The 23092-nt window shown below is 37.8% G+C and overlaps 1 protein-coding gene across 1 annotated transcript in view; it reads right to left on the minus strand.

The window, feature by feature from the left end:
- The window catches only part of LOC306868906 (histone deacetylase 5-like), a gene marked incomplete at its 5' end in the record, with an annotated part of 82017 nt that extends 59381 nt beyond the window's left edge, over positions 1–22636 (minus strand). The window contains 2 exons of the mRNA XM_079415374.1: positions 5537–5757; positions 22305–22636. Coding sequence (XP_079271500.1) covers positions 5537–5558 — 22 coding nt within the window. The remainder of the gene's footprint in view (positions 1–5536; positions 5758–22304) is intronic.
- Positions 22637–23092: the final 456 nt, after the last annotated feature.

The following is a 23092-nucleotide window of genomic DNA, read 5'->3' on the forward strand; positions in this document are numbered from 1 at the left end:
TGCAGTGCATGGTCTCATCTTGAAGACTGCTTAGACTTTGCACTTGTTGCTCTTTACGTTACGCTTAACTGCTATCAGTCCCACAGCTGCATGAACGTCAAAGATGTTCACAGTCTTTTCAACTTCAGTCTCGTCTGTTGGCTTTAGTCTCCAGCCGTCCCCGTTATTTATAGGTGGATGTACCTTTTGGGCTTTCTGACGTTAGTTGGGCTTATATTTAGCCGTGAGAAGGTGGGGGGAGCGCACCACTTGTTTTTTAAGCCCTTTTTTCACGAGTGATGAACTCATGTTGGTAATGTCAAGGACTTTGGCAGCAGACTTTGTTTGACAGCTAGTCTCTCGCCTTTAGCCAGACCTGACCCAATTAAGGCCAACCCAAAGCGAGCCGTAACCTTTTGCGACTGGGTTCTAAAGGAATCTTGGACGCTGGAGAAGAATGATAAATAAATGTGGCCGTTCCTCGCTGTGGCTGTGGACAGATGGGCTAAATGTGCGCTGAAGCTTCGGGAGCATGTGAACTCTCTCTCTCACCCTGAATAACATGGACTATATTAGCTCACACTTACGAGCCCACAAAAATAGTCTCGGTTTGGATGGAATTAATTAAAACAAAGCCAAGAAAAACACAGCGGTTTCTCATACAGATAACCAACTCTCTTACTGGGGACTGTCCTGTGACCGCTGCAATGTTAGAAAAATGTATTTTAAGTATGCTAAGTCAAGCATCAAACCAAACCCTACATATTCAACTTTTACATTTATTCATTTAGCTTTGCAAATGACAAAACTCATAAAGCACTGTATAGTACCTCAAACTATGCAGATTGTAGACAAGAGGTGTGCTACATATATTCAACGTGATCTGGCTTAAAACATTCACTTTGGAGAACGAAAAAATGAGTGAAAAATACCAAAAGACCGAGCAGAGCCACGTGCAACAGGCAAAAAGAAGTTTCTAGCCATTCAATATGACTATACAATATGAATAAAAATATTTTGATAAAAATTTAATTATTCTATTATCATTTAAATGATCAAAATTAAACCAATCAATAAAGAAATACATGCAATATTACATTGCACTGGACAATAAAATAGACATATTTAGTAATAATAATTATTACTAAATATTTGCATGCTTGAGCTTCTGAACGCTGAAACATAGTTCGCTGATCAATGTTTATATCTGAATGAAAGTATAAAACCTGTTCATCATATGAAGTGATTGTGTCTCTTCAGAAGACTTGGATTAAACCGCTCAATTCAGATGAATTTCTTTATGAACATTTTGAAGCATCAGGGTTTTGAGTCTTTCAATGGAGGAACAGAAATCTTTCAGTTTTTACTAAAAATATCTTCACTTGTGCTCTGAAGATGAACATTTCTTATGGGTTTGAAATGACATGAGGGTGTGTAAATGATGGCCATTTATTTTTGGGGTGAACAATGATTTTTTTTGCTGTTGGCCATTTTGTTCCTTTGATCTACACAATTAGTGTGGGTTATATTTTCCAGGTGGGAAAATATTTCAATCTGTATAAAGTAGGGACCAACGTACCACATAAAAAAAACTTGGCTTTGGGCCAGTGACCACCCACAACACCCTAACATAATTTTTAGTGCATTTTACTTTTGAAAGGTGGCATGTCGCTGCATCTTAATCTGGCCCGGGCACTCAACGAACTCGGTCTGTGCTGTGGGATCATTTGACCGCAAGTCGATCCAACACGGCACAGACAAACCTGGAGCCTGTCGATACCGCCTCAATAACAACCGCCCAATCAATGAGCAATTTGTTACCTGTCTTGATTATGAGCAAAGAGAATTTCTCAGGTCTGCAAAATCCATTCTGAAAGTGCTGTCAAGTCCAAAAACAAATCCAATAAAAGAAATTAAACTGAATCTGAGTAATAGCTCCAGTTTGCAAAATTGTTTCTTAAATGTCCTCGTTTAAGTGACTGCCAGACATTCCTGTGAGAGAAAGGCAAAGAGAATTAGCTTTCAGTTCTGCTCTGCAATGGGGTCTAAAGGACACACACACACACACACACACACACACAGACACACACAGACACAGACACAGACAGGCGCAAGCCTTCTAAAAAATCCTTCTGAGCACATACATGAGCAAATGCGGTCAAATGTATCATTAAACTGCCCATGAAAGCCTGATATGGTGCCTGTATACATTTACAGTGAGAAAAACAACCTTTTTTAGAATCGCCATTTGATGACTCATATCAAGGCATAGACTGATGCACTTACACCCAAAGTGAGGATTCACACACACATACACACACACGGCACAGGGGACGCATACAGATTCTTTCTCCTCAAATAGAAAGCTGCGATGACTCATTCTCTGCACAGACCCAACTGCAATGCTCCTCCCTGCCAACAAACACACACACGCTCTCATACACATACACACCGGTGTGTATGTATTCCACCGATTCAAATATTAACACATACAGATAATGACAAGATCCTCTGTGTTGTAGGAAGGCCTCCTGTGGTATTCCAGAGAAATCAATGTTTCGAACAGGTTGACTCATTTAAAGCGCTGTTTACTGACCCGTGTCCCGCTCACTTTTCAGACAACAAACCGGTCTAATTATAATGCGAGTTCAGTTGCAAATGGAAACAGAGGTTATTAAAAAAAATATGGATGAAGAATAGCGCATGCCATGCACATACACATTTGCTTTGACCATTACTTTTCACAGTTGCACACACTTTTTTAACAGGTTTATCTGTTCTTTAATATCAGGTCTATTGATAAACTGTGCGATTTTTATTTTACTGTGTCAAAAAGTAGAAACGAAAACAATTAAAGGTGCAGTATGTAATATTGATGGGCAATGCAGTCCAAATTCAAAATATTGGAGAGAGTTGTTTCTTCCACCCCCTCATCCTCGCACTTGATACACACACGGGTTGCCACCAAATAGCAACCCGAAGTATCAAAATACTACTGGGTAAATTGGCAGTGGAAGAAATTACACAGACAAAACAAAAACAGACATTCTGACACACAAAACACATTTCAAATGAAAAAAACCTGGCTGTAGCATTATTTTTTAGAGAAAAAAGTATGTGAAATTAGCATTTTTCCTAAATATCTGCAAACACATTATGGTATTTATGACTTATTATGGTCAGAAAATTACAAACAGCACGTTTAAACTCAAAAAAAGTTCCTATTGCACACTTAAACATTAAAAAAACAATCTGACACTGTAAGAATTAATTGACTAAAATAAACAACTCTGCACAAATTTAGAATATACTATTTGTAATTAAACATTTTACACAGAACTACAACGAGGGTTTCCACATGATGCCCATTTTTACAGAAATTACAGCAATGAACGCATGTTAATTTAATAAGAAAACTCTCATTATTAGGTCTACACAATTACCAAAATAACATCAAAACTGCTATTTGGTCAAGTGTGATCATTAAAACAAAATCTGAGATTGAATTAATAAATTTATTACATGTAATGAAATAAATATAATAAAATGTATTATTAGAAAATTATTTATTATTTAATTTTACAGATTAAATAATAATAATAATAATTAAATGAATTAAGAGCACCTTCCTGAGCTGGTTTCACTGGAGCCACACACTCAATAAAATGTCAATCACACTGGCACACACACAGAAAGCATATGTAAAAGAACCAATGAGTTTGCAGCACGGCGAGCAAACGGGCCAATCAGTGAAGAGCCCTCGGGCAGTGTTGATGTGGAGTGGGGCGCAGCGTAGAAGGTTGCCATGGCATCCACTGACATTCAAAGACGTCATAAGGGGGATAGAGGGTTAATAGAGGTTGTTACCGGTTCTAATTATAAACAGCAGAGAGTCAGAGCGAGGCAAGCGAGGAGCGCTGGGAAGGAGAGAGCGGGGGCGGGCACAGGGCCGAAGGTATGAATTATAGGAGCATTAAGAGGGGGCTGATGGGAAAAGAAAGGGGCGAAGAAGAGAAGAAAGCTGCAAAGTACGCCAACAAATGCAGGAGAGATAGTCAAAATCCACAGGTTTTGTTTGCCTGAGCAACAAGTCAAGAAACCCTGGCTAAGCTTCACCTGAGACAAGACAATTATACGCAATTATGCCCACAATCATAACAACGGTTTGCTCGCCCGCTGACAGACCAAAAATCTTCTTCCAAACGTGATCTGTAATTGCTACAGCTGTGAGTCACGCTGCACTACTACTACTAATATAACAATGGCTTTAAATAAAGCCACGCTAATCATTTGTTTTCCTAACAACTAATTACTTTATTAAATCATAGATTTTGTTTTAGATGCTTAAAACAGATTCATACAGTGAGGACTTGTTCAAAAGTGCAAAACCATTAATTCCAGGTAAATTGGCATAAAATGAAAACAGAAATGGAAGTTTTAGCCACTGTATAAGGCGATGTGGCTTGTTTAACTCATGAAATTAATTACTTTAATATGCACAATCAAAACAATACAGCTACTGGGAGAAAATAGTATCCATAGTCAATCATCTAAATTTGTTTACATTATAGTTTATGGGCTTTGCATTTTTTTATTTATTTTTTACCAAATCCAACCAATCGATAAACAATAATAATAACAACAACAACAACAATAATAATACTAATAATCCACTTGAAGTGAGGGTTCTATGCCAAAATATGTTGCTGGAAAGCCACCTAATATTAGTTCTGAAAACAGAAAAATAAACAATAAAGGCTAAAATATATACCGACCTATCCAAATCAATCAATCATTAAAAAAAAAAATAAAATACACTAAAAAATAAAATAAAATAAATAAATATCCTCCCAGGTCAGGTAAAGAAAAAGCACAAAAGTTGCTGAAAAAAATGCAACCAAATTGTGCTGCCTTGAACAGATTTATACTCATCTGTCCAAGTGTCCAAATCAGGGAAAACAACAACACTTTATGTGCCGAGCGCTACCAAAATCAAACGTTCACATACTGCAGCTCTTGCTTGTAGGCCCAGATGGGATCTGAAGACTTTTGGGCTGATTCTGGAGTTACAGCAGAATGAAATTAAGACTGGAACAAACCACACAAACTAAACGATTGTAAAACACTGAAAGTGAACACATTTCAAACACTATGCATCATAAGCTTGATGACTTTGAAAATGATTACAGAGAAAACGGCAAACGAGGATCACACGCTACCACACTTTCAAACACCACAATCTCACAAACAAACATGCGCTGCGTTTCTAGAAGACAAAAAACTGTTTTTTCAACTGCCTCCAAATATCAAATGTGTTTGATATCCTCAAACTGGACTGAAGCTAAAAAAAAAAACTCTGCACCCTTCATTCTGTGAAATCGGTCAACTCCTACTGCCCAAAATCTGCAAACTGGCTGTGACTTTCAGCAACTAGTGCTGCCTCCTGCACACTACAAATCTGACCAAAAATCACGTAGTGTATTCCAGCCTTTAGCACCTGGAAGTATTATCAAATGCAACAAAATCCAGTGCGACATGAACGAGTAAAATCTCTTACCGGGTGTGTTTGGTGAATTCATGGATGACGCCACGTGTTTTCTCTGCCTCTGAAATTCTCCAAGTAGCAGGAAAAGATGCTTTTTAGATAAATCTCAGCGTGCAACCTCAGGTTCGTCTGGTTTCAGAGGAAAAGAGGCCGAGCTCTAAAGGGGGTCCTCGGCGTCAGCCATGACCATAGACCTCACGAGGAGGACTGTGATGGCCAGCTGAACACCCTCACTGCAACAGACACAAACACACTGACGTTAACGTAGCTGAGACGTTTACATGCTCAAACTTACAGTAGAATGAAGCTGTGATCGGTCTGTAAAGCAAAAACTATTTAAATAATAATATAATCTAAAGCAAAACAGCTCAGTTGTTTTTCAAAGAGAGTATAAAGTATCCCCTTGCTGGCTTTTAACGGGGCTTATAAGAGTCATTAATGCAGGTGTCAGAATGTTGCGCTCGTAACAGGGTTGTATGTTTGCCGCTTCCAAAACAGATCCAGAGGATGTTAATGGATGACTCACCCTGCCTCTAAGTCAGTGGAGACGCACTACAATACCCACGCTGCCTAGCAGCGACTGGTTACGCAGCAGGGTAACACATTACCCACGCTGCCTTATCATTCTACCATGAGCCCTGCCCCAAGCAAAGAAGAGAGAGGCTCTGGACGTCTAGTTTTAACGATTATTAAAAACACCGGCCCACACTTCCTGAGCCTTAGGTCTGTTAAGTATTCAAGTAGATAATGTTATGCACCGAAAAGCATTCGGGTTTGGGGATTTTAACATCCTCAAATATATTTTTATGCAAATCAACACATCAACATGTAATATAAATTTGACTGAAAATAGGTCCAAAACTTTCCGTGCACAGATTCTTTAAAATATATATATATAAAGAATTACTGCTTTAGTTTACATTATTTGATTTAATTTTTTTAATGAAGCTGCATTACATTATTGGTAAAACTGTCAGCTCTGCATTGAGGAGAAGATGACAAGCTTAGAGTTGCCTTGCCTTGGATGCACTGAGACAGTAGCCTCACCTGCTGGTTAAATCATGCAAATGCAGTTCCTACTAAAATGAATCATTCTCTTCATGAACACAACGTGTTATCTATCAGCTGAGAGCCAATAAACTGTAATGAGAAACTGATAAATGTCAGAAATAGTCTTGCTGTTTTGCTTTGACACACTTATAATGTAATTTGAACTTGGGCCAGAAGTTTATGGCAGCTGGATTTCATGTTTTGACTGTTAATTTCAAACCGCAAATGCCCAATTTATAAGTCTCAAAGAATGTGGCTCAACATAATGAAGGTCTGCAGGACTGTTCCTAAGACGTGTATTCACAACCTGCATTCATTTGGGAGTCAAATCTTGAAAAGCAGCTTAATTCTATAAAGGAATAGACACAATGCAAATAAAAAGTGTTAAAATATCAAAGCTGCTTCTTTCAAAATTAAATAACATTTAAATGATGAACTATTTATAAAGTATAGAACCACTTAAAAATAAAAATAACGGTTTTCATTTTTGAATAGAGACGTATATATATTGGCAAATACTGAATTTATCCCAAATAAATACTAATATTTAAAATAAAAAAATTGGGAAATTAATATTGTAAATTGGATTCAAATAAATAACAAACAGCTTCAATCTAGTTCATTTATTTTTTATCAATATTTGGGTCAAATAAGAGTATGACTTTCTAATACTAACAATGCAAAATGCAGTAAATTGTATAATAAATATTCAAAGATATTAAAATTCAATGGAATTTTGTCTAATTAACTTAAATTGCTGAAAACTAAAATCAACTTAATTTTGACATCACAACATTAAAATGTACTGGATAATATGAAAATTGGATATTCATTTTGAGATTTGCTAAAGATGATAATGAATAGTGCTAAATGATTGTATCTATTGTGAATTAGTGTATTTAAAGATGAACTAAGTGAGTGTCAGATGAGGACAACGGTAGGGAACATGAACATGCACAATTAAATATCATCAAACTGCAAATATGCATATATTATGTTACATATATATATTTGTATATTTTTCACTAATTAATAAGGGAAATCAATACTTAGGACTCAAAAGAAAAAAAGCTAGCAACCTTAACTACCAACCACGAAACAATTAAGTAGCAAACATAGAAATGCAATAAAATAAAAACCCACTCAGAACACCCTATTAATTGTGACAGCACCACTCACATTTTCAAGTAAAGAAAAACAAAAATTGCAGAAAGTTTGCGTATTTTGTGTCATGGTCTGCAGATGAACCTATGGACCTACAGTATGGATTGTTTCTCAAGTCATTCTGAAAGGCTTGCTCTTGTCCCAGGGCCTTGTGGGGCACTAACATGCTAATACAGTTCCTGGAAAGCCCTGTTTTGACTAAAGAGCAGGCTGAAGCTGGTCTCTAAAGCTCTGGCAGTGATTTAATGGAAGAGCCGAAAGCTCCTCCGATCCAAATCTTTGTCACTCCTCTCTCTCTCTCTCTCTCTCTCTCGTGCAAGCAGTCAGGCTTGGTGCTATAGCGCTGATCAGCGTTTAATGCTCTTAAAAAGGATGGGACATTTGAGGAGAGTTTAAACACTGGCTCACTCGTCAATGCGCCCACTTGAGAGAATCATCCTTCCCGAGGTGCTTAGCTCTCTTTCTTTGAGACGGAGAAGGCATGAGAAGGCATCAGTCACTCAACGAGGGTGTGAATACCGTGGGGGTGGAGATGTGTTGATTAGTGCTCGCTAGCGTCCATGATTGATGTTAAACCCTCGCGCATCTCTCTGAACGAAGGTTTCCAGACCATCCAGGTCCACTAATTCTCTCCATCTGTGTCACAAAATTGTGACACAAACCCCAAGAGAAAACTTAGTAGATACAGGATTCATGCTAAGCTTACAGAATGTAAACCTAATTTAAGAATAGCAGTATAAAGAACAAAACAAACGCCAGGTTTTCTACAATTAAACTGCTTGAAAGCACAGCGCCAACTCATTTCACACACTAAACGTCCAGCGCTGTTCTTGCTTCTTGAGGCCTTAAGCATAGTATCTCACCAGAGCGGAGCATTGATACAGATTTCTTGATTCAATTCAGGTTTATTTATCTATATTTCAGTTTTAATGTTGATTTCGCTCACATATGGAATAAAATTCTCTCTGAATTTTCTCTCAGTAAATGTTTCAGACCAGTAACGTGTTTTCAAACTAGGCTATTCATTAAATGAACCAACTCACAAGTGTTAATCATTTCAGAAACTGGTTCACTGAGGTAAAATAAAAGTAAAATAAAATGATAAAAAAATATATAAATCACTATGTGACCACACATGTGTGAACGAGCATCAAAGTCTGACATGGAAAAGAAGAAATTGTTGCATAAAGTCATTTTGTCTCACTGACTATTTTAACAATGTCCTTCCTACTAGGGATGCACAATATTGGATTTTGCCAATATCCAATATGCCAATATTTTTCATCTAATTTTGGTCGATACCGATACCGATACCGATATATTTTCTTTTGTTTAGTCTCTCCTGTGCAGAAATTATAAGCAAAATATTTTTTTATTTTGGTTAGTTTTTAACAAGAACTTATTTAATAGAATTAAATAAAAGACAATAGCCCTATTCGGACGGGACTAGTTTTCTAAACTACGTTTGAGTTTCGATTCTTATCACCTGACGTCTGCGATTTTCATGTACCAGTTCAGATGGGACTAACATCTCCGTGTTTGTTACAGAGGTGGGAGGGTCTGTTTTGGACATCTGGGAGTTTCAGAGATCACGCGCTCTGCATGCGTGCATTGTGTATCATTCGGATTGATTACCATGATCATACAAATACTGTGGTGAAGCTAAATGGCTAGTATAGCAAAACCATGTTAATGTGTGGTTACTTTACTTTTGCTTTAGTTATTTATTTGTAGTAAATCCGTGTTTAATTTTCATAAAGGTACATATGTAAATATATCAAATGTGCGCACGGTAAGAGCGTCTACGGTAATTCTACGGTAATTCAATAAATGTTGGCCAAAACACACAACGAAACGCGTTGTGGAAAAAAAAAAATTCACCGGCAATCACAGACATCGCATTCGGATGGGATTAGTTTTCTCAGAGGATCATGGAGTTTGCTGAAAGGTAATTTGCTCTGGAATTATTACAGAAGTTGTCTGAGAAGATCACAGACATGGCAGATTCGGACGGGATTAAAATCACCATGAAACGCAAATTTCTCTAACGACCCCCTGTAAAACTAGTCCTGTCCGAATAGGGCTAATGAAGGTTTTTTGACAGTACATTGACGCTTTGAAAATAACTATAAATAAACTCGCTGCATTTTTCCCCCAGAAAGATGCAGTGTTAACCCTAACATTTTTTTTTTAAAGATTTAACATTTGTAGATGGTCTAAAACAAAAGAGTTGAAAAAATTCTGAAAATCTTTTAGAGCTCATGATTTGTTTGAAAAAAAAATTATTACACAATGAATAAATCAGTATATAAAATTTAATTTACCAGTGTCATGCTTGTGATTTTTTTTTTATTTAAGCTATAGCTTCTGACCATTAAATCAAAACATGCTCATTATTTTATGACATCAATTACTGCTTTATTTAATCAGAAGTACAGTCTAAATGTTATTTGTGTAGGCCATTTTACTTTTAATTGAATTAGAAATAGGCCAACAGCACCCCCTACAGATTAATTCTCCTTACCGAAAGCCGTTAGGACCCGGGGGAGGCTGCGCTTCTGCCACAGCACGTGCTATTACTGTTTATACACTGAACGCATCATTCGGTACGTGCTTTTACAGATTAAGCGCAGCTATCTAAATCAGTGAATCTAATCGTCATTCAGACAAAACTTTGCTTCAAGAACGAGCCACACTGCTGACTTGATCTAATTACTAGCACACCCTGAGCACAAGTGAGTTAACCCATTCCTCTTATCGGCAAGACATATCGGGATCATTTTTCATATCGGCATAATTTTTCATATCAGGCCGATATGTACATTTAAAGCCATTATCGGCCGATTCCGATATCAGTCTGGTACCATCGTGCATCCCTACTTACTACCTTTCTGGGCATTGAACATTTCAGTTGTGTTGCGGTCTATGGAGGGTCAGAAAGCTCTCGAATTTCATCAAATATTTGAATCTGTGTTCTGAAGACGAACGAAGGTCTTACGGGTTTGGAAGGGCATGAGGGTGAGTAATTAATGACAGGATTTTCATTTATGGGTGAACTAACCCTTTAAAGGGGTCCAGGGCTCGCAAAATCGCTAGCCTGACATCCTATTATGTTTTCCAGTCGGGCTACCAAAATGTATCACCGCCCTGCCCGATGGGCTATCATAAATACAAGGCTCCCACGGGTCCTTAAAGACTCTTCAATTTAGTTGTATCAAACTTAAGGCCATAAAAAGTTTTAAATATGTTAAATGGTATAAGATATGTCCTAACTATAATTTCAAAAGTTCTTACAGTTGGGGATGGAAATACAAGAATCGCGATACAGCTGGATTAAACGTCAAAAGGCAATGATGTCATTGAATAAATATAAGCTGCACATTTCAAAGTCAAAACACTACACGGATGTCTTTATGTGAATGTAGGCTATCTGAAGGGAACCGACTGTCCCCAGAAACGTGTCGTTGGCATTTTATTTCATCTTACCTATAATGCCTGATAAAGCAGCGTTTATGAGCATGGACGGTGCTGCTTTGTGTACAGTTGATAACAGGGAATTTCCCTGAGGGAAATAACCGCTATATTATGCCGCTGCTAAAGCGCCACCTCGTGGCAGAGAATGAATTTGCATTCCCAATAAGCCTTTCTTGCTGCTTATGGTCAGGTCAATGCAAATATCGACCCATGTTTTTAAGCAGCAAACACATAGTGTTGTAAATGAGAAAGAAGTTAATGTGCCTTCTAAAAATCTAAACAATTAGAAAGTAATATTTATTCGTTTTAAATTAATATAATAATTTATATGCTTGATTTATCCCTTTTTATAAAAATGGTCAAAAGGCAGAAATGCCGTTGTATAAGATTTGTTTTTGTGAAACCTGTATCTGAACTGTAAATCATGTCATTTGTATGGCTTAATACTGTATGTTACCATAGACATTGTCCAACCCCGCTCATGTTCATTTTACTTGTGCAGCTCTTAAAATGGGTCATAAATTGCCTTAAATTTATTTTTTTAAATTCTGCAGATACCCTGTAAATATTCCTTCATATTTGTTGATATTTGTGTATTGAAAATATTTTTGATTGACATTTAGACTCCTATCTGATTTTCTACATTTAAAAAAATAATGATTTTTTTTAAATTTGGGTTTTATTTGTTAAATGAATTTTCGGGCTACCAAAATCTGAAGAGTACCTGCCCGAAGGGCTACCAGGGATTTTGAAATTTTGCGAGCCCTGGGGTCATACGATGCGATTTCTTGTTTTTATTTTCTTTAGTGTGTTATGTTTAACCTTTAACCACTTCTAACTGCAGTCTGGAGCACTGAGGATGCATTATCCAAGAGACGTGTGAAGATTGAAATAGTACAACAGATTTAGCATGCTCTCCCACCCCCTAGGACGGACGCACAGACGCGGCGGCGGCGAATAAGCGGGCCATTCGATTGCAGGGCGACGGGTGAGCTGTTCCACGAGAATCAGGTGAGCGCTGCCTGGTCACCCAGGAAGAGCTCACCAAGGAGACAGCAGAGACGTCATTCCCCCGAGATGAGATCAGGAGGTTTGTTTGACATGATTTTAAAGGAGGCCCTTCAGATTCAAAGCTGAGAGCCAGAGTAAACACTCATTTAAACAAATACAGATAATCAGCGATGTGTCGTCACACAGCCAACATGTTATTAACATACTACAACATATAAGAGCTATAATATTTACACCTTTAGTAGCAGGTGCACGTAGTCAGGTAAGGTTACAGAGTCCTTGCCGCTGCAGAGCGGTCAAACCGAAAGCCGAATTGGTCATTAGTATAAAGCATGGAGCATGTCAAGTATGGCAGCTGCCCAAGAGAGTGCTGGTGTCCTCCATCAGACCTCTTGAGTCTCTGCCCGCTGTGCTCCGGGTTCCTGCGTGGCTCATCCGCAAAGACATTGTCTTTGCATGAAAAAAACATAGCTATTTGCATGCATTAAGACCCATAATATTGTACATGAAGTGCATACATAAATATGTAAATATTATCTGGAAAATATGAATATTAACTTTCTATTAAGGCAAGACACTACAAGTAAATCCATAGTTTTGTTTCATGCCCTGGACAAATTTGATATTTTGGGTTATTTGGCTTTTTATAACTTTTTTTCTTTTTCAGAAAACATGCAAAATAGTCTTTTACATACTTATTGCAGAAAAAGACAAAAATAGTTTTTTCCTCTTGCAAGGAGCCAGAAATCTTCACTTCAATTGCACTTTTATATCTAAATTAGGTTATATTAGGTTCTAAGGTTTTTACAGAGAGGTTTATTCATATGCCTTGATTTTAATAACATTTTATTTCAACATGATTTTTTTTTTATTAATTTATTTATTTTAGCCTGTTGATAGCATTTTCTGTTTTATAAAGTGTTAAACCAAAATGAGTGAGATATCAAAAATTTCTTCAGGAGGAACCTTTCAGTTTGACAATAATAACAAGTCAACAAAGTGAAAGACTAATTTTGAACATGGTTTTACTCTGTTTAGATTTTCCTACTGGAAATGTATGCAATTTACTTATTATTATTATTATTAGATAATGCCTGCTTTGCATATTTAAAGAAAACTTGTAATACAAAAAAAAGTGCAATTCTTAAAGGGGACCTACTATGAAAAAATCACTTTTATAAGGTATTTGAACACAGTTGTGTGGCTGCAGTGTGTGAAAACAACCAGCCTATGTTAAAAATCCACCAACTCTTTTTTTTATTTTTTTATAAAACCAATAAATCATGAACAGTCTCTCCAAAAGAGCCATTTCAAAAAAGTCCCGCCCATTTGTGACGCTCTCTGTCCTATTAGCATAAACACAGCCCTGAGTGAGAAGATGCGGTCCGCCATTACTGGAGATATATACAATGTCAGCACCAAAGAGGCTTTACAAGTGTTGTGTTTTGGGATGCACTAATGAACACAGGAGTCGCCATAATCTCCCCTCATCTGAGCCGAGGACACTGTGGTTAAATTTCATTTTCAAAGGAAAATCTCCCAGAAAAAATCGGTAACGTCCCCTAAATGTTCAGGAATCAATACCAATGCTTCGTGCGCGAACGTCAGCTCCAGACAAAGTAAGTATCATGCGTTTGTTTTCCAAATTGCCTTTCTGAAAGAGCTTCTTGGCACTCTGTAAGGCTAATTGCTAATGCTGTCATTGTCTCTGCCTGTTTTCACTGATGCTGCCTTCAAGTGCTACCAGAATAATCTTAAATAGGAACGTGGTAGTTAAAAGTTGCATATGAAAGCAATGTGAGTTGATCGCTTGAAGTTGTCGAGCTCATAGTCAGAAGTGGGACTTATAAAGTTTGTGATAGCATGAGACCAGCTATGTTTTTTTTATCCCACCGTGCTCCCCCTCTGTGTAATTCAGAGACGCAAATTTATTATGCACAGTATAATCAGACGACTGACTTTGAAGTAGAGTATGTTTTCTGTCAAGACAACAAGCTTGTATTAATAGTGGAATGTTTATTTGCAAAGGCTAGCACTGCTAATGCCTGAGCTTGAGCTCTTGAAGCTCCGCCTTCTTCTCCAGGAGCAACATCTCATTTGCATTTAAAGCAGCATACTCAAAATCAACGCGTTTTGGCTCATACCCTAAAAATAGCAATTTTAACAAGTTATAAAAAATTATCTGTGGGGTAAATTTTGAGCTAAAACTTCACATATAGGCCTTCGCTCTGGGGACATCAGTTATTTTACATCTTGTAAAAAGGGGCATAATAGGTCCTCTTTAATGGGGAAGTACACTCTTAAACTATGGCCCAATGTCCGATGTTAATATTAATGTTTTTTAACAGGCGTTTTAACTGTATTTTGAATTTCCTTAAAGGTGGGGTATGTCATTTTTCAAAAACGCTTTAGAAAACTGAGTCGGGGCTGAGCACCAAAACAAACTTGTAGCCCATCAGCAGTAAGGGGTGTGTCTACTAGTGTTGTCACGATACTGGAATTTCTAACTTCAATACGATACCTTGAAAAATATCGATATTCGATACCATTTTCGATACCACGGTGAAAAAAACTGCCACAATATTAAGGGGGTAATTTTTTTTATTTAAAGATAAATGTAACAAGTCAAGAACATGCGGTATATTTTTTACATGAACAAAAAAATGTCTTGAGGTAGGCTACTGCATTTGTTGATTTATTTATTAATCTTTTATTAATCTTAGTTAAATGTTAATTGAAACTAACGTTTACTAATACATGTACTAATTAAAATCCAAAGTTCTATTTGTTGATATTCTCATTTGCTTCATAACCAAAATATTTCCAGATATAGGGCCCTATGAAATCCGTTTTATTTTTCCCCAAATTCCGTTTTATTTTTTTCTACATTCAATTTTTTCCATTTTAATTTTTCTGGATTCCGTTTTTTTCCGTTTGAATTTTTCTGGACTCTTTTTTTTTATGGTCAAATTAAATGCTATTAATCTAAAAGCATGTCTAATTCATTAAAATCATGAAAATTATACAATTTAACATTTAATTTATTAAAAGTGTAACAAAAATGACACGTTTAGGGCCGTATGAAATGTTTTATTTTTTTCTCACCTTGTTTTATTGTTACCAAATTCTGTGTTTTAGCATGTCTATTATTTGAATGCATACAAACAATTTTTATTTATTCTTACAGTAGCCTTATGAAATGTGTTTTCCCCCTCAGAAATTCTGTGTTGTGTATTAAAATTTTACTGGATATCAGATGAAGGCATAAAACAATTTTAATTAATTTATATTTGAATTAATGAAAATTAAACATTTACATGTTTGGCAAATGAAGGGGATTTACTATTAAAATAAAAATATTTTGTGATTATTTCTTTTTTAAAAATGAACAGTAGTAGTAAGTAGTAGTATTATGTACATTCTACTAAATAATAGTAATATAGCCTATTTCTGGCACACGGTCTTTAATAGGCCAAGTTAAACCAAATTTTATTTTGACGGGTTGCCGTGAATACTTTTAAAGTTCTGTGTGTGTATGATATGACGCTAGTTTTACTCAAATTAAATGGTAAAATGCTGGTAAAGTGCCTTTCAGATCAGTTCTGGAGATATTGTTGATGTATTTATGTCCTCATTGAGACAGCAGACGTTGAAATCACCGCGAGCGCCACATTAGTAAACAAAACCGCACGTGCAGCACATTCACTCAGAGACGCGCAGAACATGCAGGATTCATATTTAAATCCACTTTTGCAGCTTAATATTTACAGATACTAGTCCATATCGCGATTTGATTTAAGTGTAATGACCTACTTTTGATTAATTCATCCAAACTTTGACAAATTCCGTGACATTCCGCGTTAAACTGTAAATTCCGTGTTTATGACTGGATTCCGTGCGCGTTCTCTGCATCGCGGAGATCATAGATCCCTACAGATAGCGCTCCTGCTGTGTTCTTTAACAACCAGAGCAGTCATCTTTCTATTCACTTCACTTTTGCTATTTAACCAGAGTGAAGGAGACCAGTGCGGTCACATGTGGTGCTTGTCCACGCGCCTTTGGAGAGAAGTGAAAGTGACAGCTCGGCTAGTATCGGTGTATCCATACTTCGGGAAATTAATATTGGTACCGTTCAGATATTTCAGTATCGATATTTATCGAAATATCGATATTTTTGACAACACTAGTGTCTACTCATGATGCAGAGGAGAGAGTCCTCAGTGCACATGACGGACATTAGCCGAGCGACATCCAGTGTAGTCAGTATCACTGATTATAATAACTTCTATAGTATTTTGGCGCGCTGTTCGTGTCCGGTGTAGACACGGTGTAACATTGGTCCAGGAAGGGAGCGTAGAGGGACTCCTGCACCACCAGAAATGTGAGCTGCCGGACCCGCAGTCGGGACGAAACCGCACCCGTGATACAGCCATCGGGCCAGGATGCCGGGCCGAGTAGTTCCGTCGAGCGCCGTGGACCTAGAGGTAGACGAAGCTGCTGGAGAAGCCACCGTCCCTCGCGCCCCGGACCTCAGAGGGGAGCGCGTGTGGCCGCCCCTTACCTGGACTGTTCCTTTCAGAATACTGCCCTCCTTCACAAACCCCGCAGCACGACGAGGACACCAGATCCCCTGATTATTTTGGACACTTTATCCCCTTTGGACACTTTATTTTATTATTTCTGTTTAATAAAAGCCTCTCCGAGGCCTGACGCCACACCCACTGCGCCTGTCGTTTGCTCTTCCTGCCACAGTATATATATATTAGGGGTGGCACGGTACACAGATGTCACAGTTCAGGGGTCACGGTTCGATACGATTTTGTAGTGCAACAGTAGTGCAAATTACAATTTTTTTTCCACCTAGATGTGAAAAATACTAAACATTATTACGTTTTATATATATATATATATATATATATATATATATATATATATATATATATATATATATATATATATATATATATATATATAAAAAATCTGTTTTGTTTTCATTGTGAGTGTACACAGATATTATGTACGCAAAAACCTTTATTTTGGATGTGATTAACCGTTTGACTGCAGCACTAAATATAATTATTAAAAAATATAAGATTTTAAGAAAATAAATAAGCAAATATGATTTTTCTCTAAACTTCCCCAGACCACAGTTTGAAAACCATCCAGGACATACCAGAATGCAAAAAAAACCCACAGTATATCACAATTTCACTCCCTTTCAACATGCTACATCTCCCTAACACTCTTGCTGTAGTTTCAATCACGATCCAGTAGTGCTGCTGTGATTCATTGCAATGTATCTTTATCATAATGTAGTTACCACTATTGTGCCATTAAGGTTCATGGTATAGCCTACTTACGGCAATTTCAAGCGAAAACTCTGAAACACACCTTTGATGTAGCCACTATTACTCACCGCTTACATGGCAGTTTGCTCAGTTGTTTTTGAACCTGTAATGTCCAGACCAATCACAAAAATCACCACTCAAATGCACCAACGCATCTTGTGAAGCGGAGAGTGGATCTCTCTAAATAAATCTGGCTTTATGCCCCCAAAATTGGCAATAGTGCTCGTGGTATACTGTAGCCTGCTCACAGCAAATTCAAGCAAAAACCCTGAATAAGAGACTCATAACAAATATAAACCCATAAAACTGCCGGATGTCTTTAGGGAAATTCTGTCTGTTCTTTCAATAACCTGCTGAAATATAGACCAGTATAAAACAGAAATTTCTAAAATAAACTGGGTGACACAGTTTGCCAAAAGACTGCTATTCCCCTCACTCAATACTTTATACATTTTGACAAAGAATGATATTCAGACTTGCACAGAGCTCTGTTGAGCAACACCACACAATCCAGAGCATTACTAAGAATTACTGTGAAGTTCAAATCAGACGTCAGAGAAACCAACAGGACCGCTCACAGACAAATACACACAAAAGATATGACTGCATACACAGAGGTCTGGGGGAAGGCTGAACTGTGTGTGTGTGTGTTAAAGCGATGGTTCACCCAAAAACAAAAAATCTGTCATGAATTACTCACATTTATGTCGTTCCAAACTTGTAAGACCTTTGTTCATCTTCGAACACAAATCAAGATATTTTTGATGAAATCCAAAAGCTTTCTAACCCTGCATAGACAGCAATGCAACTGACATGTTCAAGGTTCAGAAAGGTAGTAAGGGCATCATTAAAATAGTCCATGTGACATCAGTGCTTCAACCATAATTTTATGAAGCTACAAGAATACATTTTGTGCAAAAAGAAAACAAAAATAATGACTTTATTCAATGATTTATTCTCTTCCGGGTCAGTCTCTGCTGAATTTCATGAAAAACATTGTAATTTGTGTTCCGAAGATGAATGAAGGTCTTACGGGTTTTGATTGACATGAGGGTGAGTAATGACAGACTAATGGTCTGACATCACCTGACACCTCATCCATCTCAAAGCCCTCACCACAATGCACCTAAAACAACTAATCAATTAAAATAAACAACTCACTAGTTGATCCTAATTTAATGGTGGTGCTGTATTCAGTCATCCTCTAAATTTAACTTATTTAGAGGAAGGTCTTGAGTATTTTTTAAATAACCTGCGACCCTGACTGTTCTGTTTTGCTCTATCCAGTTTTTTTTTTTAAATGCAAGAACGGATCTTATATAAATGCCCCCCTAAGAAATGAGTCCATAGAATAGCCTAAATATAATAGTGCATCCTTAAGACCTTAAAGGAGTTTAATACTTAAAAATATTAATATAGTGAGAAGGTCTAGGTTGGGTGCAATTTGTGCAAACTACAGAAACTGGATGCAAAGAAGAAGAAAAAAAGGCTGGTTAGGATTTTTTTAAGTCTCTTATGCTCACCGAGGATGCATTTATTTGTATACAATAAATACTTTAAAATATTATTAGACTATTTTCTACTGATGTGTTGCTTGAGAAACATTTATTATTATTTATCAATGTAGAAAACATTTGTGCTGCTTAATATTTTTGTGGAAACCATGACACAGTTACTTATAGATATTTTGATAAAAAGAAAGCATTTACTAGAGAACAGCATTTACTAGAAATAGAACTGTCACATTTTATTAATTTAAAGTGCCCTTGCTGAATAAAAGTGTAACAAAACCTGGCCTCAAATTTTTGAATGGATATTTGAATTTAAATAAATTCTAAAAATCAAATAACATCCTACAAGATAAATATTGCCCATATTAATTAAATTTAAGCTTAGTTAGCTGTGAACTGAAACTCCTATAAATGCAAAGCACAATGACTGTTCTTGTCTTGTTTTTCAACACAAATGCAATGAGATTTCCTTCAGTGCAGAGTCTGTATGAGGCCGTCTGCTTCCTGTCCGTTTGATCCATACCATGCTCACAAGCTCATTACACAAACTCTTCCAGGAACTGGAACGCACACCATCTGAAACACACCTTGCTTACTCAGTCACTAGATTACACATTGATTAGTTGGCACTTTACTCAACTGTGTTTGAGCCTGTAATGTCCAGAGCAATAACAAAAATCACCAATCATCTGCACAAACTGTGGCAGAGTAGATTTCCCAACACTCAATCTGGCTTGAAATTAACCATAAAAGTTGAAACACTCAGCATCCTGCTGAAATCCTGACAGGGAGTTGTTGGACGCCTCGGAGCGGTCAGGATCGTGAAAGAGGGTGCAGGTCATCCGTGTAGCGTAACCACAGCAACATCTGTTTTCAACAAATATTTTCGGATTTCCACACTCCTACATTCCACACTCACCTCCTGGCCCAGAGGGGTTACAGTCGTATTGTTAAGCGGCTGAAGGAGCTGGTGTGGCTGTGGGTGGTGCAGAGCTTCGGATCTTTTCTCCGTCATTCTACACCCAGAGACTATTCATTACTAGGACTCACCGTGCCCTTCATATAGAACGCAGAATAGACCAGCGTTCTGCATTCCATTCTGACAAGCGACGTCGTAAAGATGAGGGTGTGAACGTGGACGTGTAGATGAGGAACAAGACATGGAACAAGTTTTTACCACATGCACACAAACACACAACTGAAAGAACTACTGATGTCCAGTGCAAAAATTAACCTTTAAATGTCTTTTTATTTACCCATTTTGAAAACAGAAAGCACTCACAAGTATCTATGCGACTATAAAGTACAATTACCTTACATTTACTATAAGCAATGTGTAACTCAGCTTCTCTGGAAGACAGGATCAAAGTCCAATCGCCTGTCAGACCAGACTGAGCCAATCAAAACAAACCACAGAACAAACAGACAAAAATAGACAAAACTATGCATACTGTAAGATAAGAGCAAATGCAACCGAGTCAAACTTCCCAAATATCACAGTTATACAACTTCTTAATGCAACTGCGGTCCCCTAGTGCAAATATTTATCGACTGCCTAATCACATTAGTTGGTCGGGACAATGTGAATTTTCTTGCTTCTATCTAATCCGATCCACATTAGCTTGAATCTCTTTTATCAAAGCAAAGGTGATGTGATTAAGACAATACAAGGACATTCTTTACTTCAGAAACCACTGTCTGTTCTCCATTTCTTCTCTCCTCACAGACTACCGCTGTCTTGAATACCCAATTTTCAAAATCTAGGCCCATCAGTGTACCTATCCCTAGACCTATTGCTTTGCCAATACTAAAACCAGATTTTTAAGGAACACTTTTTTTGTGCTTCAACAACAGATGATGGTCCTCCACAGATCCATAAGCAGTGAAGAGGGTGTAGTTTCCTGGCGTCAACTCACTAATAAACGTGACTAAGGCAGATGGAGCTTGTATCCTTGAGCACTGTCATTTCCACTATCAGCCGACCCCTCTCACATCCTAGAGCAAACACAGCTTTTTAAGCTACTTTAATTGTTGCTCTAAACCACCCATTAAGTCAATAATCTTCTAAATGCACATTTAAAAAAAAGTCACTACTTGAGATCCTCCGAATTCAGACGCGCCACAATAAAGTGCCACCAAAAGTATTTGTTGATGCCGTTCATCTAGCCCAATTACTGTTACATAATCAAACCTGACCTGGCAATGCTAACCTACAATGAAGTGTTATTTGTTACACCCATCTGAACGCACAACATAATTATGCTCGAATATCATCACCTTCCATTCACACAAATCTTGACAAATGAGCCACATCCTGCTTTAGCCGAGAGACAAATGAAAGTGCATGAGATGCATCAGCCTATTCCTGGGACTGCTGAAGTCATGACTCAATTTAATGAGTTAATCAGGAGAAAAAAAAACTGAGAAATGTTTACTTGAAGTCCTCAGTCAACCCACTTGACAAGAGAGGTGAAAACACTGTTAGAGATAGATAGATAGATAGATAGATAGATAGATAGATAGATAGATAGATAATGTAATTTTAATAATACACCAAAGTACAGAATGTTCTCTCCTATAAAAAAAATACTCAAATTAAAGATGTCAGAGAAAGAATTCAACATTTCAGCTATAATCATCATCTAGAACGTATGCAACCAAGACACACAAAAATATACATGAATCGCTGAATACAATACTTCAGACATCGCTCATGTATTTCCTGATCACTGTAAGCGATTATAGCCTGGCGGTAAAACAAAATGACAATCTCACTCGCGTGATGATCTGACTCTTTTTCATTTATAGTTGCGCAATAAAAGAAGATCATGATGAATATGATATAATCGCTCAGCTCCAGAAACAACATCTGCGCTATACTGGAGTTCAACCTTCAAGTGACCGTACAAAACCCTCAGATGAGACACTGGGAGACTGATGGCCATGAAAATATGAAACTCATCCCGTCAGGAGATTCCCACGGGTAAAGCAATGGCGATAGTTTTGCACTAGCGCCAGGAACTCGGACTAAATCTGACAAAACTCTTGATGTTTGTTGAAGCCTGTCCTGCTGCGAAGCTGTCTAAATGCACTACACAATCAACCTAACGTGTTTCCCTGCGGGTGAGACCGCTGCCTGTCGGTGGGTGTCAAGCCCGGGAGGGAACAGACAGAACATAACCCATCACTATCAGACGATGTCAATGTTTCTTTCTACTTTACCTGATACTTGTTGTCGTTCCGACGCGCCGTCACGGTCCGTCTTGTTTCAGCGCCCGTCTTCCACTTTATCACTTTTGCAACACTATTTTCCTGCTCTGTTCATGAAAAGTACACCTTTTCCTGCCTCAACTCTCTTTCCTCCATATTTGCAGCTTCTCCACCAACAACAACATTAATGACGTGCTCTCGACGGTCACGTGACCACGGCTGTGGGTTCTAAAAATAGCGCGCGACACGACAGATTAGAACCCACAGAGCGGGTCTCAAAGATGCCGAGCTGAAGACCGCTTTTAATTATGAATGTGTCTGAGGTCGCTACAAAGCATGGCCCGGCCCCAGTTTCCCGGGAGTTTTCTATTTTTTACATATGTATTTTTGAACAGGAACTAAACTGGTTTCTGGGGAAGAGGGCGCCCCCTTTCGGTAGGCTGTGGTGGAGTGTGATGCGTGGGGAGAATGTGGTGGGCGAGAGAGGATGCGTGTGCTTGTTTCACTTTTAACATTTTCTTAAAGGTGCTGTGTGCGATTTCAGCCGTTTTCACGGACTTATGCCAGACGTAGACCCGTTTACACTGTCAGTTAAATGTGACCCAATTCCGATTTTTTTGCTCGTATGTGACACAGATCGGATCTGTTCTATGACAGTGTAAACAGGAAAAAAACGCATGCATTCGGATATAGCGAGATCGGATTCAGGCCTCATTCATATGTGGAAATAAATCGGATATGTGCCAATGCGACTGTCATGAAAACAGGCAGATCGGATTTTCTGAGGCATCGCGTTCCGT

The sequence above is a fragment of the Barbus barbus genome (assembly GCF_936440315.1).
Source record: "Barbus barbus genome assembly, chromosome: 4".
NCBI classification, from domain to species: domain Eukaryota; kingdom Metazoa; phylum Chordata; class Actinopteri; order Cypriniformes; family Cyprinidae; genus Barbus; species Barbus barbus.